Source organism: Tamandua tetradactyla, chromosome 7 (genome assembly GCF_023851605.1).
Source record: "Tamandua tetradactyla isolate mTamTet1 chromosome 7, mTamTet1.pri, whole genome shotgun sequence".
NCBI lineage: Eukaryota > Metazoa > Chordata > Mammalia > Pilosa > Myrmecophagidae > Tamandua > Tamandua tetradactyla.
The window spans coordinates 19,230,847-19,248,180 of NC_135333.1; the positions used below are offsets into that span (position 1 = coordinate 19,230,847).

General features: G+C 34.9%; 1 protein-coding gene across 8 annotated transcripts in view; it reads left to right on the top strand.

Moving 5' to 3' along the window:
* The window catches only part of CDC42BPA (CDC42 binding protein kinase alpha), a 463,135-nt gene that overhangs the window by 145,774 nt on the left and 300,027 nt on the right, over positions 1–17,334 (top strand). For 7 of the 8 annotated variants that reach the window (XM_077168549.1, XM_077168550.1, XM_077168551.1 and 4 more), the window contains one exon: positions 8,008–8,091. In XM_077168549.1, coding sequence (XP_077024664.1) covers positions 8,008–8,091 — 84 coding nt within the window. Of the gene's footprint in view, positions 1–2,372; positions 2,532–8,007; positions 8,092–17,334 lie in introns of those variants that run through there. The other variant, XM_077168553.1, reaches the window with a different exon arrangement.

Genomic DNA, 17,334 nt, shown 5'->3' on the forward strand with positions numbered 1-17,334 from the left:
ACCAACAGTATTCTTGAAAACACTAAAAAATACCCAGGGCTCTATCTGAGGCTTTGTAAAAGTTTCAATTACTGAGTTTATTTTTCAGAAACTTTCAAACTTCCAGATTGTTACTAGGCCATATAAGCCCTGCCCAAAGGCACCAGTCTCTCCAAGAGCATTAATCAGTTGCAGTTCTCCACCCCATAACATTGACACCCCTTTTCAACATGAAGAAGTTAGAAGGGTCTTTGCACGAATACTTCTGAAGATTGGGAGGAGGATCAAGTGAGAAGGGGGTAGGAGTTGTAACGAGAAGATAGGATTTAACAAAATATTGCCACTACTGAATCAACGTATTGGTATTTCTTGTTAGTGTCTTAGAGTGTATTAGAACAGCTAGGAGAAAATACTTTAAATTGTTGGAACTGTAAGCCATATCATACTTTGAAATTTGCTTTATAACAACTTGTTAAACTGTGCTGTGAAATGTATCACTTTTTTGCATATATGTTATATTTTGCAATAAAAAATGTTAAAAACAAAACAGAAGCAAAAAATTTGAGGTGTTTGCTGGACACCCTAGAGAGATGACTAGTAGGCAGCCAGAAATAGGTGTCTTGATGTTACGATGTGATGATTCAAGAGTCAACAACATAGAGGTATTAATTTGGGCTTTTGAAATAGATAATGTGTGTTGGGAAGGAGTAGGGATCCTTGGGGGAACAATTAACAGTTTACAGAAAAAAAAAGGGACGCTTACTGAGTGTCAGCAAGTGTCCAACAATGTAGAGAGATTGAAGTAAATGAGAATTGAGGACAATATATTTTATTTACAAATTAGGACATCATCATTAATCTTTGAGAGAATAATTTCAGTCCACTAGAGTGAAATAGAAACTAGATTGAAATAGATGATTGAAACTGGTTGGAAAACAAATAAACGATGAGCCAGTGGAAAAAGCAAGCATATGTTTCTCTTTAAAAATGTGCTTTATAGAGAATTGATGCTTTATAGGAAAGGGTGTTGATATCAGTGCCTTGAGGGGAAGGTAGGATGGATATAAAATTTTTGTTTTATTTTTTTGTTTTTGGATAGAGGAGGGTCTTGGAAAAGCTTATCAGTTGTTATCTCATAGTGAAGAGAAAGAGAGATTGAAGGTAGGAAATAAATCTTTAATGTAACAAGGACAAGAAAGGAAGAAAGGGAAGGGTCTAGGATCAAGATCTCAAATGATAACTATTAGTCTGGAAAAGTGGTAGGGATTCATCTTCCTTGGGTTTAAAAGGAAAAGAGGTAAGGATAAGTGGAAATACAGGAACATTTAAAGATAGAATGAGGGACTTTGAAGGATCTATCATGTATGAAAGTAGGAGGCTAGGTAATTAATTGCAAGTTGAAGGGTGGCAGGGGGGCACGGGGCATTTTAGAAGAGTGGGAAAGGTCTATTGAGAATGACAAAGAATTAATAGAGGGACTACAGGTATATTTGAGGGCTCAGCTGAGATTCAGTTAGGGAAGAAAAGGAAGCACTAATAAAAATACTAAAATAAAACCTTTTTTTTTTCTTCTGTTAAAGGGAATGAAAGAAAGGACCTGGCATTTGAGAATTTTTATAGTTACTCATTAGGATAAGTTAGATAGTTAAGGGTAGCAGTGTTTGCTGTGCAGTACAAATGCTTGGGAGAATTGAAGAATGGGTTGCAAGGCTGGGGAGTTGGCTAAGGTGGACAGCAGTTGTCTAGGAATAAGTCCTCCCTGGTGACAGGCAAGTACAATTTATACCTTAGAAGTCAACTCAGAGTACTCAATACATGACTGATAATATTTGAGATTTAGCATGAGAAGGTGTCAATCCCCACCCCCATCCCCTTTTGGTAAATTCTTGCTCTATATGTATAACGAAAGCAGATTGCTAATAATTTACTCTGATATTTTAAGACATAATTAAATTTGTATAGAATTTACAAGCAGTATTGAATGGATTATTGCTTATTCACTGCTGATTATAATTTCTTTGATGGGCTTACATAGACTGTTGTAATAACCAATGAATAGGTTTGGAAATGCAAAGATAACCCTACAGATATAATTATTACCTCCAAGATATTTGGTTTACTACTAGTAATTTGTAAATAGGCCTTTAGATCCTAGTGATAGGCCCACCTCTGGCATGGATATTGGATCATTTCTATCAAGGATGCTTTTTCTTAAAAAATAAAACAAAATAATTTATATAATTCCAATAGGAAATGCATAAATTATGGGAAACAATAAAGAGCAAGATGTAATTGAAAATCAGCAGCTCAGTGAGTTAAAAACCTTCTCTCTAAAACTCAATTGTTGTCAGTTACTGCTTAACTTAACGCTGGGTTTTCCTTTTTGCTTTCAGGAAAACCTTTAACTTACGCCCTGGGTGTTGCCTGTCCACACAGTTTCCTGGTGGCTCACCGCTTCTGCCTGCTCCAGCCTTGCTCCGGCAGTTTCAAGGCTTCTGGGCTTCAGAGCTTGTTGTGAAAGCTTGCTGCTTTGGCCTGCTACCCTGCTTCAGGTGTCAAAAGCTTTTAATTAGCTTGCTTCCTCTAATTTCTATAACTAGGTCCTTATGTGTCTGTGTAATCTAGTCCTACAGTCTAAAAGGAAAACTACCTTTAACCTTTCATTCTTCTTTAAATCTCTTGTACCCAGGTTCTTCTGGGATTCATTGGTACTGTAACAGAAGTTTGAAGTTTATACTGCATGGTTCACATTTGATGGCCTTTACATATGCAGGACTAATCTTCATCTGTAGGGGCACATTGGTATGGGCATAGTGTATTTTTATATAGCTAGTGTCCATTTTAATTTATGCCCATGCCATACCAATTTTTTAATATTTTGAGAATTGCTGCTGTATGTATATATAAATTGTGTCTTCATTACAGTGGATACCTTCAGCTGTTTAGAAAATTCTCTATAGTGTTTTTAGTTTGTTTAAAGGATTTGGCATCTTTTTCACTTGTAATATTTTAAATACAAATTAATAGAACAGTTTTTAAAAGCATAAATACTATGATTTCCAGATATATGAACAGTTACACCATTAACATGTTAGTAGGTATCAAAATTATAGGGTGGGGCGGTATGATGGTGGTTCAGTGGCAGAGTTCTCTCCTGCCTGCCGGAGACCCGAGTTCAATTCCCAGAGCCTGCTGATGCTAAAAAAAAAAAAAAAGAAAAAGAAAAAATATAGGCACAATGAATGGGAAGACCTCTTCAGGACCTATTAGCACTATTCAGTACTTGGTGTAGTAAAGAACAGTAGCTTTGTTATTAGACAGCCTACGTTCATATCTTGATTCTATTACTTAATAATTTTGTCACTGTGAATAAGTTACTTAACTCTTCCATGCCTTAGTTACTCATTTATTAAGCAGTGCTAATAGGACCTACTTTATATTGGTGTAAGAATTAAATGAAATAGTATGAGTGCTTAGACCACTGCTAGGCAGACACAGAGTATACTTTCTATAAATAAGAGCTGTTTTTTATTATTAATAAAAAATTGTGGTAGATATATATAGACAAAAAAAGGAGACAGAATAATGAAGCAATACATAGTGAACAGACTAGAGATAATAAGGGCCAAGTTGTGAAGTAGAGATTTTAAAGACTTTACATATTTTTAAGAGAGCATGAGTGGAAATAATCTGCTCATAATTAATAAATCATACAGTACTCAGTTATATCTCTTATCATAATGCCTTATTTTTATTTGAGTTTCATAATAAGTTTGGTAGTAAACTTGCATCTGAGAATATTGATGCCCTTTAATTTTCTGTGTTTATTTACCCATTTAGATTACAAAGCATTAGTCATTTCTTCAGCAAATGTTTTTTGAGTATCTATTGATTTCCAAGCATTGGGCATTTGCCGGTTACCAAATGAAAAAAAATATCCTTGCTTTCTTAGACTTGATAGTATAGTGAGTAAAGCAAACAATAAACAAAATACATAAATAGAATATATAATTTGTTAAATAATGATAAGAGCAAAAGAGAGAATAGAGCATAGAAGTGGGATAGACAGTATCAAGGGATGGGCATTGCAGTGAGAGAGGAAGCCAAGTGGCTTTATGGGAATAGTAAGTATAGAGACTCTAAGGTGGGATTGAGCAAAGTGACTGGTAGGGCTATAGGAGAGTGAGCTATCAGGAGAGTGCTATAAAGTCAGGGAGATTGGAGGGTGGGAACATGTTGGATTTAGAGTTATAGTAAAAACTTTGACATATCTAGAGAAAAATGGGAAACCATTGGAAGTTTTGGACTGAAGAGTATCATGATCTGAGCTACCTTTTAACAGGATCACTGTGCCTCCAGCATTAAAAATAGATTATGGGGATAGGTAGAAACAGAGAGCTCAGTCCAGGCAAAATATGATGTAGGTTGGAATGGGATAGAACAGAGGAAGTGTGCTGAATTCTAGATAGACCATGTATAGACTGGATTTGCAGCACTACATGGCAACTATTTATTTGGATACTGAAATACTGTTAATATAGGGTGATTATTCTTAATTTATGCACTGTAGCTATGGATGATAATATTTAAATTGTGTTTAAGAACTCACTTGTATATATTTGTTATAAACTGATTGTTTCTTAGTGTTTGTAATTTTTACACATCCTAGTGCTTTTAATATGCAGTTTTTAGAGACATCTGTATTATTAGTGTTTTTTAAAAATGTCTTAGTTCTGGCTTACATTTATAATCTTCCATTCAATGCTAAACTGAATGTCCTTTTCATCTTGATCAAATTAAACAAGAAAGGATGCTTTTAAATACTATCCTCTTTTATGTCAATTTGCCATGGTTCTTGAAAATCTAAGCCTGAAGTTAGAGTTCTAGGAGAATCCTTTTTTTCTTAGTTTTTTTCTACTGAAGTAAACATGAAAATGATTTGTAATGTCAAAAGAGAAAAGCATGATCAATTTTATTTATCTTATTATATTTCAAGAATATTTCCTGAACTATTTTATTTCAACATACAACTCCTCATTCCAGATACAGTTTCATGAGCCTACCTAAAAATTTTATAAGATAGCTTTGAGGATATTTTTTATACTCAGCAGCATAGCATTCCTGATTATCACACATATGTGGAGATTGGGTCTCATTTAGGACCTTATCAATCACACTACAATGCCTCAATAATTAGTGGTTATTTAATGACTAGAATGAGGTGTGGTAACCCACACTATCCCATTCCATGCTTCAAATATTACATAGAAAAACAAATATAAATCATATCACCTAGCAATACCTGTTCTCATATTTCGGTGTCTTTCACAATACACGTGGCATACAGATACACACATACACACATCTATGTATGTACCCATGTATTTTATGTGTATGTAGAGAAAAATAATCATAATGTATAAACTTTAATAACTCCTTTGTCTCGTTTAACATTATATTCCAAACTTCTCCTTATTAAATAATCTTCTTGAACAATTTTTTTCAAGCTGACAGATAACTTTCTGTGGTTCTGTTACATATCATATTTAGCCAATTTCACTTTTTAGAATATTTAAGTTATTCCTAGTATTATTTTATTGGAAACCATACTCTAGTGAATATTGTTGCTCAGCTTTTATTTGTATATAGATAGTTTCAACTGAGAGAATTTCTATATTTATGTATTTATTTACGTGATGTATATTTACATATAGAAAGAAGCTGAAGAGATCAAAGTTTCGTGTTTTTGTCATTAAAGAAATTGGAATGTGTAAGGCCTATCACATATTAGTGGTAGCACAAATGACACTTTAGAGATTAAGCTATAATGTGCTTCAAGTACTGCCTGACACATACTAATAATAGTTTATACTTACTGAATAATAACCTCCACACCCAACTGTGAGTGCTTCATACTTGTATAAATTATTTTCATTTTTACCACATTTATATAAGGTATATACTATCATTATTCCTGTTATATAGATGAGAAAATTGAAATATGGAGAGATTAAATGATTTTGTCAAAGTTATATAACTAAGGACAGAGCCAGGATTCAAACCCCATTAGTCTGGCTGAAGAATCTTTGGAAGGATTCCCTCCCTAAATATGCTAGCTAAGTGTTTTAGTGTTCAGTAAATGCTAGATATCATCATTGATATCATCATCATCATCATCATCATTCCTACTGCACAGTCTATAATCCAGAGGTTGTTTTGGTTCAATATTTTTGAATTTTAAAAAGGTAATTTAGTATATATGTGCTATTTTATATAACACCCCTAATGAAATTTGGAGCAGCACCCCATAAGCAAACATCAGTGTTCTTGGAGTGAAGCATATCTGTCTTTACACTTAGGAGATTTTTTAAAAGAGACTATAATGAGCCTAATGTCAGTACATGCTGCCAGTGAGGTATGAAAACATTTTGGCTTTTAGAATTGGAGATAAAGATTGTGTACCTGTTTAAAACTCTTAGCATAGTACCTGTTATTTATGGCACATTCATATGTATTGGTGGCAACTGTTACTAGCACTACTACTGCTACTTCCTTAGCTGTATATTTGGGTCCTTTAGCCATTCTACCCTAAATTGGAATAAAGGAGAGATTAAGTGATATCCTTCTCTCTCTTTTCTCTGTCGTAAATATAGCTTGTGTAGCTTAGTGCTCCTGTCTGTTCATTCACACGCCCTGTTGTGCAATGTTTGATTTCAGTCTACAGAATATCTTAATTTGTATTTTCAGCCTTTCAGGGGCTTAGTGAAACAATGTTTCAAGTTTATTCTTGCTCTTTATTATAGCCCCTTTTCCTTTAGCATGAGCCCTTTGGAAGATAAATTTAACCGACACATTCTTTCTCCTCATTTGACCAGGTTTGACTAAAGATTGAAGTGAATACAATTTTAAGTTGAGATCATTCCTATTCATTCCCTCCATTCTAAATTTTAAATGATGACACTGTGGACACAATTATTACAACCATTTTCACAATTCCCAAGAAATGTCCTAATTTATATAGTATTTCTACACTGGTTTTAATTATATGGTCATAATATTTTTCTTGCATTCTCATACAAATATAAATTTATTAAATGCCCTTTGTCATGCACATTTTCTATTAAGATTTTTTTCTTCTACTTCAGTTTAAACTTGTTCTCTGTCCTTTAACTGTTTGAAAATCTACATATGTACTTTGTTCTCTCTTTCTGCGTATTAGAACATTATTCATCTTCCTTTGTCTTCCCTGCTCCGTAATAAGTGGAAACTTTACACTGAACCCCTCTATTTCTCTTCTATAGTTTAGTCTAACAGCATTACCTGTGAGCTGAAAGCCTTAGAGATTAGTAAAACTGAAGCAGAGAAATAGAAACAAATGTAATCAGTTTATTGATGGTAAGAATGGGGCTTATTACTTGTATTTGACAGTTTTTTGATCTATAACTAAAATAAAAATTTCAGAAATGAGTTCCATTTTTGTTGGAAAGGAATCTGTAACACCCACAGTTTGTAGAACTTTTTGTCTTAATTATTCTCTAGGTGTGTGGGTGGTGTGGTGTGCAGGGACGTGGTATAGTGTGTTAAGAGTATGTGGTGTGAAAAATGGAATCATTTTTAGGTCATTTCATATCATTTGATCCCTGTGGAACATGTTTGTCTTGGTAGCTGGCATTCCCTGTAGCATCATGTTGCAATTTGTCATGCATTATTTAATAAGCTCTAGTTCTTTCATGTTGCGCATTTTGGTCCATTTCTTAGTAGTAGATGCTGAGTTTAAATTCCAGGGCAGAAAACTTGGAAAGGAGGGTTTAATATGTAATCACTAACTGATAAAGTGTTCACAAATATTTATTTGGCACGTTTACTAATATAATTTTTTAATCTGAAAACATTATTTAATTTAAGATCTCAGAATTTGAATTGCATTACACTTATTGATAATTGGTATTTTTTTTACAGAGAGGAAAAAGGAAAATGGATGACTGAAAAAGTCATATTTTAAAGTTATATATTTTTTATCTTTTCTAGGTTGCTGTCGTTAAGCTAAAAAATGCAGATAAAGTATTTGCCATGAAAATATTGAACAAATGGGAAATGCTGAAAAGAGCGGAGGTAAGCACTTTATATATTTTAATATTTAAATAGTATTTTAGAAATATTTTTAGAGAACTATAAAATTATTTAAAGCCAGTATCCTTAGATATGATTTAGTAACCTTCTATCTATGGTGGCATTTTTTAAGTCTTACGAGATAAATTCAGTAATTGATAATTGTGAGATAATTATGATACAAGTTATCATTTGTGATGCTAATTTAATATTGGCTGGAAACAGAAACCCTTGTAATATGGAGATTATAATGATGTTAAAAGGATACATGATATTGTTTCTTTTTTTTTCACTTTCATTGAGATATATTCATACACCACATATATCATCTAAAGAATATAATCACTTGCTCACAGTATCATCATATAGTTGTGCATACATACCCATAATCAATTTTAGAACATTTTCATTAATCCAGAACAGAAATAAAAATAAAAAGTCAAACCAAATTCTCCTATACTTCTTATTCCCTTCTGTTGTATTGGTGTAATAAATTTGTTACTATTGATGAAAGAATATTAAAATATTGTTAAATGTAGTCCATATTTTGTAATACCTTTGTTTTTCTCAAATACCCCTCTATTTCTATTATTTTTTTTACTTTTGTAATAGTTCTTGCAAGAACTTAACATATATGACTTTAAACAACGACTTATGATGAAATTCACCTGTAATATGTCACTATTACTTATAATCCCAGTAACAAGCTACCATAACCTGTATCCATTCCCAAACATTTAAGTTCAACCTCGTTAACAATTATGTACATATTAGGTAACTGCTCCTCTTTCTCTAACTTCTGTCTCTAGGAACCCAGTATTCTACATATTAAGACTCTGAGTTTACATGTTCTAGTTAGTTTATATTAGTGAAATCATACAGTATCTGTCCTTTTGGTCTGGCTTATTTCAGTCAGTATTATGTCCTCAGGGTTCATGCATGTTTTCATATGTTTCAGGACCTCATTCCTTCTTATAGCTGCATAATATTCCATTGTATGTATATATTACATTTTTTTAAACATTTTTAAATTGTGAAATATAACATATATACAGAAATGTGATACATTTCAAAGTATATTTTAATAAGTAGTTATAAAGCAAATTTCAAAGTATAGTATGGGTTACTGTTCCATAATTTCAGGTATTTCTGGCTGTTCAAATACACTGGAAACTAAAAAGAAATATCTGTATAATGATTTATAGGATCATTCTCTTAGTCTTCAGGGATATTTGGGCAATGGCTATTCTAGTTTCTTCATGTTGAAAAGGGGTGTTGACATAATAGGGTAGGGGAATGCAATTTGTTGATGTTCTGGGCGAGACTGAGCTTCAGGGCTTATCTGGCAGATGAACAATCTGGATGTTTTAAATTTCTTAAAAATAAACTTAATAAGTAAAACTTTTATAGAGTCTTGCATAGAGCCCTGGGTTTTCTTTTGGGCTTTAAGGAATATTTTTGGTTGGGACTTGCCATACCATGGCAATTTGTAATATCTTCCTGAAGCTTGCATAGGAGTAACCTCCAGAATGACCTCTCAACTCTTTGAAATCTCTTAGTCACTGAAACCTTATTTTGTTACATTTCTTTTCCCTGTTTTGGTCAAGAAGGCATTCTCAATCCCATGATGTCAGGCTCTTCCCTGGGAGTCATGACACATGTTGCCAGGGAGACTTATATCCCTAAAAGTATAGTTCCACATAAGGTGGGAGGATAATGAGCTTATTTGCAGAGTTTGGCTTAGAGACAGGCCACATCTGAGCTACAAAAGAGGTTCTCTGGGGGTGACTCCTAGACATATTTATAAATAGTCTTAGCTTACCATTACGGAAATAAGTTTCCTAAGGGCCAGCCTCAAGGTCAAGGGCTTGGCTTATTAAATTTGGAATTTCTTAGGTGGGGAAGTTTAATAGTTCCGTATTTTTTCTCCAGTCCTTCAAGGGATTTTGCAGATACTTTTTAATTATCTGCTCAAAATACTCTGGACTGTATCATGGTATTACATTAAGCTACACAGAATCATCAGATCTGATTCCCTATTCTAGGCTCCAAGTACTTAGGTTGTTTAAGTAAACTGGCCAGACAGGTTAAGTTAGTGTGCTACAGTATATTTAAATTTTGAATAAAATATACATATTTTCCTTTGGTCTCACAGAAGCTGAAGTTTTAAAATACAGACAGTATCATCCTTTACCCTGTATTCTGATTTACCTGAGTCACAAGCAGTTCAGCTTCATACATAGCTCTAGTTGAGGTCTCATCTCTCAGTTGGTCTATGGAGTAATGCTGACTTTTAGACCTGTAGAATTCTTAACTGTGAGTCTTAGGTGTCACACAAGTATCTATAGATCCAGGGAACTACCAACCTATGCACAAGAAGAACAGCATCTCAGAATTTAGAAATAACGCTTAAAACTCAGGAATGAATGTGACTACTGTAAGAGCTCACAATCTAGGCCCTAGTTTTCTTATATGCATTTTCTAAATGAGACCATACAATATTTGTCCTTTTGTTTCTGGCTTATTTTGCTCAACATAATGTCCTCAAGGCGCATTCACCTTATTGCATGCCTCACCACTTCATTCCTTTCTGTAGCTACATGATAGCCCATCTCATGTATACATCCCAGCTTGTCCTTCCCCTTGGCTGTTGTGCATAATGCCACTGTACACATCCGTGTGCAGATGTCTGTTCATGTCCCAGCTTTCAGTTCTTCCAAGTATATTCCTAGTAATGAGATTGCTAATCCTATGGTGACCCTATATTTAGCCTCCTCTAGATCTGCTACATTACCCTCTGGAGTGGCTGCACCAGTCTACTTCCCTGTCAACACTGAATATATATACCTCTCTCTCCATATCTTCTCCAGCACTTCTGTCATTCTCTTTATTCATTCATTCATTCATTCATTTATTTGTATGTATGATTGTGGTTTTTGTTGAAATATATTCACATACCATATATTCTATCTAAAATTTATAATCAACACCTCACAGTATTTTTACTTCATTGTACAGTAGTCCTCACTCTTAATTTTAGACAATTTTCATTGCTCCAAAGAGAAAAATAATAGATACAGCCACACATAAAAGAAAACCCCAAATACTTCATATGCCTTATCCTCCCCCAATTATTTGCTCCTAGTATTGGTGTGATACTATTAAAATTACTGTTTAATACAGTCCATAGCATGCAATAGGTAATTTTTTCCTTGTATTACTCTTTGTAAAAGTGTTATACATTTGTAGTATTTCATGCAAGAATTTATTTATATTTTTTAGTGTTAATTAGTGAGATACATGACTTTATACAACCCCTTAAAATTGTATTCACCTTCAATAGGCACTATTACTTATAATCCAAATAATGAACTACATCACCTCTATCCATTCCCAAATACTTCAGATCAACCTCATTAATAAATCTGTACACATTATATAATTGCTCCTCCTTCTTTAGCTTCTGTGTCTGTAGGTCCTCTATATTCTAAATTTTAAGACTCTGGATTGACATTTTCTAGGTGGTTCATATTAATTAAATTATTCAATATCTGTCCTTTTGTGTCTGGTTCCGTATTGTTTTTTTCATTCTTCAATTCATTTATTTCTACTTTAATTTTAATTTCACTTATTTTGCTTGCTTTGCAGTTAGTTTGCTGTTCATTCTCTAGTTCCTCCAAGTAAGCAGTTAAGTCCTTGATTTTTACTCTTTCATCATTGAATAATTTCAGTCTTTTAAAATTTATTAAGACCAGTTTTGTGCCCCAGTATGTGATCTAACCTGCAGAATGTTCCGTGAGGATTAGAGAAGAATATATATACTAATGTTTTAGGTGTAATGATCTGCATATGTCTGTTACATCTAATTCATTTATCACATTGTTTATGTTCTCTAATTCTTTATTGATCCTCAGTTTAGTTCTTCTATCTATAGAAGAGAGAGTAGTGTATTGAAGTCTCCCACTATTAACGTAAAAACTTATGTTGTTCCCTTCAGGTTTGCCAGTGTTTGCCTCATGTACTTTGGAGCTTCTTGATTGGGTGCATAAACATTTATGATTGTTATTTCTTCTTGGTGAATTGTCCTTTTCATTAATATGTAGTGTCCTTCCTTGTGTCTTAAGACATCTTTGCATTTAAAGTCTTTTTTGTCGGATATTAGTATAACTACTCCTGCTTTATTTTGGTTACAGCTAGCATGTATCTCTTTCCATCCGTTCACTTTCAATCTATTTGTATCCTTGGGTCTAAGATGAATCACTTGTAAATAGCATATATATGGATCATATTTTGAAATCCATTCTGCCAATCTTTGTCTTTTAATCAGGGAGTTTAGTCTGATAACATTCGAAGTTATTACAGTAAAGGCAGTTCTTGAATCTATCATCTTATCCTTTGGTTTTTGTCAGATCTATTTTTTTTATCTTTCCCTTTTTATTCTTTAAGTTACCCTTAGTAAAACTCTTTACTTCTGTGTCCTCCTCCAGAACTTTCTCTCCTGTTTTTTTTTTTTTTCTTCCAGTGAACAGAACTCCCTTCAGTATTTTTTGCAGGGCAGGTCTCTTGTTAATGTATTCTCTCAGCATTTATTTGTTTATCTGTAAAAATTTAAAATTCTCCCTCAGTTTTGAAGGACAACTTTGCTGGATGAAGAATTCTTGTTTGGCATTTTTTCTCTTTCACAGTCTTAAATATATCATACCACTGCCTTCTTGCCTCATGGTGGCTGGTGAGTAATCAGTGCTTAGTCTTAGGTTGCTTCCCTTGTATGTGGTTATTCACTTTTCTCTTGCTCCTTTCAGGACTCTCTGGTTCTCTTCACCATTTGACCAGCTGGAAGTATGTCTTGGAGTGTGTCAGTTTGGATTTATTCTATTTGGAGTTCATTGGGCTTCTTTATTTTACATATTTATGTCTTTTATAAGGTTTGGGATGTTTTCCCCTATTTTCTCCTCAAATAATCTTCCTAGCCCCTTATTCTTCTCCTCTTATACTGAGACACCAAGGATTCTTATATTTGTGCACTTCATGCTGTCAGTTACTTCCCTGCAATCCCATTCAAAGTTTTCCATCTTTTTTACCATTTGTTCTTTTGTGTATTCAACTTCAGTAGCTCTATCCTCTAGATTACTTAGTTTTTCTTCTCCCTTTTCAAATCTGCTGTTGTGTTTCTCCAGTATAGTTTAAATTTGATGTAGTCTCTTTCATTTCTGTAAGATCTGCTATTTTTCTATTTATTCTTTCAAATAGAAAGCTCTTTTAGTGTATTTTTGATATCCTATATGTTTTTAGCCAACTCATTGAAGTTATTTAGGAGATTTGTGTGAACATCTTTGATCATTTGTTCCAAATTCTGTCTCCTCCAGCTTTTTGATTTGATCGCTTGGTCATATCTTCTTTTTTTTAAATTTTTTAAATTAATTTAAAAAATTACAGGAGAGAAACACAAACATTCTTAATATGTGATCATTCCATTCTACATATATAATCAGTAATTCACAATATCATCGCATAGTTGCATATTCATCATCATGATCATTTCCCAGAACATCTGCATCAATTCAGAAAAAGAAATAAAAAGACAACAGAAAAATAAAACGAAAACAGAAAAAAAAATTATACATATCGTACCCCTTACTCCTCCCTTTCATTGATCACTAGCATTTCAAACTAAATTTATTTTAACATTTGTTCCTCCTATTATTTATTTTTATTCCTTATGTTCTACTCATCTGTTGACAAGGTAGATAAAAGGAGCATCAGACACAAGGTTTTCACAATCACATAGTCACATTGTGAAAGCTACATCATTATACAATCATCATCAAGAAACATGGCTATTGGAACACAGCTCTACATTTTCAGGCAGTTCCCTCCAGCCTGTCCATTTCCTCTTGGATAACAAGGCGATATCTTCTTAATGTGTAAGAATAACCTCCACGATAACCTCTCTACTCTGTTTGGAATCTCTCAGCCATTGACACTTGGTCTCATTTCGCTCTTCCCCCCTTTTGGTCGAGAGGGTTTTCTCAATCCCTTGATGCTGAGTCCCAGCTCATTCTAGAATTTCTGTCCCACATTGCCAGGAAGGTCCACACCCCTGGGAGTCATGTCCCACGTAGACAGGGGGAGGGTGGTGAGTTTGCTTGTTGTGTTGACTGGAGAGAGAGGCCACATCTGAGCAACAAAAGAGGTTCTCCTGGGGGTGACTCTTAGGCCTAATTTTAAGTAGGCTTGACCTATCCTTTGTGGGGTTAAGTTTCATATGAACAAACCCCAAGACTGGAGACTCAGCCTATAGCTTTGGTTGTCCACACTGCTTGTGAGAATATCAAGAATTCAACTTGGGGAGGTTGAATTTTCCCCTGTTCTCACCATTCCCCAAAGGGGACTTTGAAAATACTTTTCCACTCACTGATCAAATCACTGTGGTATTCATTGGGGCATCACTCTGGACAAACCAACAAAATCTCATGTCCTACCCAAGGTTCCATGTACTTATGTTGTTCATCCAAGCTATCTACATAAGTTATATTAGGAAATGCACTAGTCAAAATATAAATTTTGCACCAAATAAACAATTTTTGCTTTAGTCTCACACATAAGTTGAAATTTTAAAATATTAATTACCATCTGTTTTCAGCATCCTGCAGTAATGACATTCCTTTGTTCTTCCTCATGCAAAAACATTTTTAAAATTTGTACATTTAGTTAGTCATTATACACTCTAGGCAATCCTAGATTATACCATCTGAATCTTTATCATCTATCTTTCTTTCTGATTTCATTTGTGCCCCCAGTCCTCCTCCCTCTATCATTCTCACATTCAGCTTCATTCAGTGTTTTAACATAATTGTATTACAATTAGGTAATATTGTGCTGTCCATTTCTGAGTTTTTACATTCAGTCCTGTTGCACAATCTGTATCCCTTCAGTTGCAATTACCCAATATCTTACCCTATTTCTATCTCCTGATGGTCTCTGTTACCAGTGAAATTCTCCAAGTTTATTCACTAATGTCAGTTCATATCAGTGAGACCATACAGTGTTTGTCCTTTTGTTTCTGGCTAATCTCACTCAGCATAATGTCCTTAAGGTCCATCCATGTTGTTACATACTTCATAACTTTATTCTGTCTTACAGCTGCATAATATTCTATCGTATGTATATACCACAGTTTGTTTAGCCACCCATTTGTTGATGGACATTTTGGCTGTTTCCATCTCTTGGTAATTATAAATGATGTTGCTATAAACATTGTGTGCAAATGTCTGTTTGTGTCCTTGCCCTCGTGTCCTTTGAGTAGAGACAGCGTATAGATGGGTCCCGTTCCCTTATCCATTCTGCCAGTCCATGTCCCCCGATTGGGAAGCTTAATCCATCAACATTCAGTGTTACTACTGCCTGGGCAGTACCCTCTTCTACCATTTTGCCTTTTGGCTTTTATATGTCCTCCTAATTTTCCTTCTTTTTACCTTTACTCATAGTTTTCCTTTCTACACTCTTCTTCACACCTCTCTCTTCTGCCTTCATATCTGTCTCTAGTGCTCCCTTTAGTATTTCTTGCAGAACTGGTCTCTTGGTCACAAATTCTCTCAGTGATTTTTTTTTTTTGAAAATGTTTTAATTTCTCCCTCATTTTTGAAGGACAGTTTTGCTGGATATAGAATTCTTGGTTGGCAGTTTTTCTCTTTTAATTATTGAAATATATCATCCCACTGACTTCTCGCCTCCATGGTTTCTGTTGAGAAATCTGCGCATATGGGTTTCCCTTGTATGTGATGGATTGCTTTCAAGATTCTCTTTCTCTTTGACCTCTGACATTCTGATTAGTAAATGTCTTGGAGTACGTCTATTTGGATCTGTTCTCTTTGGGGTATGCTGCACTTCTTGGATCTGTAATTTTAAGTCTTTCATAAGAGTTGGGAAATTTTCAGTGATGATTTCCTCCATTAGTTTTTCTCCCCCTTTTCCCTTCTTTTCTCCTTCTGGGATACCCATAACATGTATATTCGTGCGCTTCATATCGTCCTTCAATTCCCTGAGTGCCTGCTCATATTTTTCCATTTTTTCCCCTATATTTTCTTTTTCTTTCCAGATTTCAGATGTTCTGTCCTCCAGTTCACTAATCCTATGTTCTGCCTCTCGAAATCTACCATTGTAGGTTTCCATCTCTTCTACCATGCCTTTCATTCCCATGAGTTCTGTGATTTGTTTTTTCAGACTTTTGATTTCTTCTTTTTGTTCTTTTCTTGCCTTCTTTATATCCTCCCTCAATTCATTGATTTGGTTTCTGATGAGGTTTTCCATGTTTGTTCGTACATTCCGAATTAATTGTTTCAGCTCCTGTATCTCATTTGAATTGTTGGTTTGTTCCTTTGACTGGGCCATATCTTCAGTTTTCCTAGTGTGATTTGTTTTTTTTTGCTGGTGTCTAGGTGTTTAATTACCTTAATAGTTTATTCTGAAGATTACTTTCACTTCTTTTACCTAAAGTTTTCTTGCTGGATGAGTTTGTTGTCTCTCTGTTCTTTGACATTCAATTTAGCTTTTTCTGGACCTCTGGCTTAGGTTTTGTTTAACAGAGGAAAATTTTTCACTTCTTTTTTTCTTGTTTCTTGCCCTGCTTGTATGGTGCCTTTTCCCACCCACCCTGAGGAGGGTCTACATAGGTATTATAGACTCCAGCCGGATTTTCCCAGACCAAACTGGCCTCCTATCAGGAGGAAAGAGTCACCTGCGTTGGTTTTCCCTGAGGGTGAGACCCAGCAGGTTGACAGATTTTCCTGTGAAGTCTCTGAACTCTGTTTTTCTTATGTCTGCCCAGTATGTGGCACTTGTCTGCTGCAGGTCCCACCGCCATGGGATGATGAGGTTTCTTTAACTTGGGAAGACTCTCCCTGCTGGGGGTGTGGTGGAGACAGAGGAGAGGTTGTAGGCTGGTTTTAATGGCTTCAAATTACCAAGCCCTGGTGTCTGAATTCCTTGAGAGAGGGATTCCACCTGAGTTGGGCTTCACCCCTCCCCTGGGGAAGGCACAGGCTCCAGACAAGCCCTCAAACAAGCTTGTTTCTGCTCTGCCTGGGGAAGTTGCAGCCTGAGAAGTCCTGCCGCTGTATCCAAAGCCACAAAAACCTCTGCTTCCTTTTTCCATCAGCCCTGCCCCCTTGGCGCTGGGGCAAAAATGAGCGCGCTCTGCTTTGGCTACGTTCACCTGAGTTGGGGCCTGTTTTTAGTAGTCAGAAT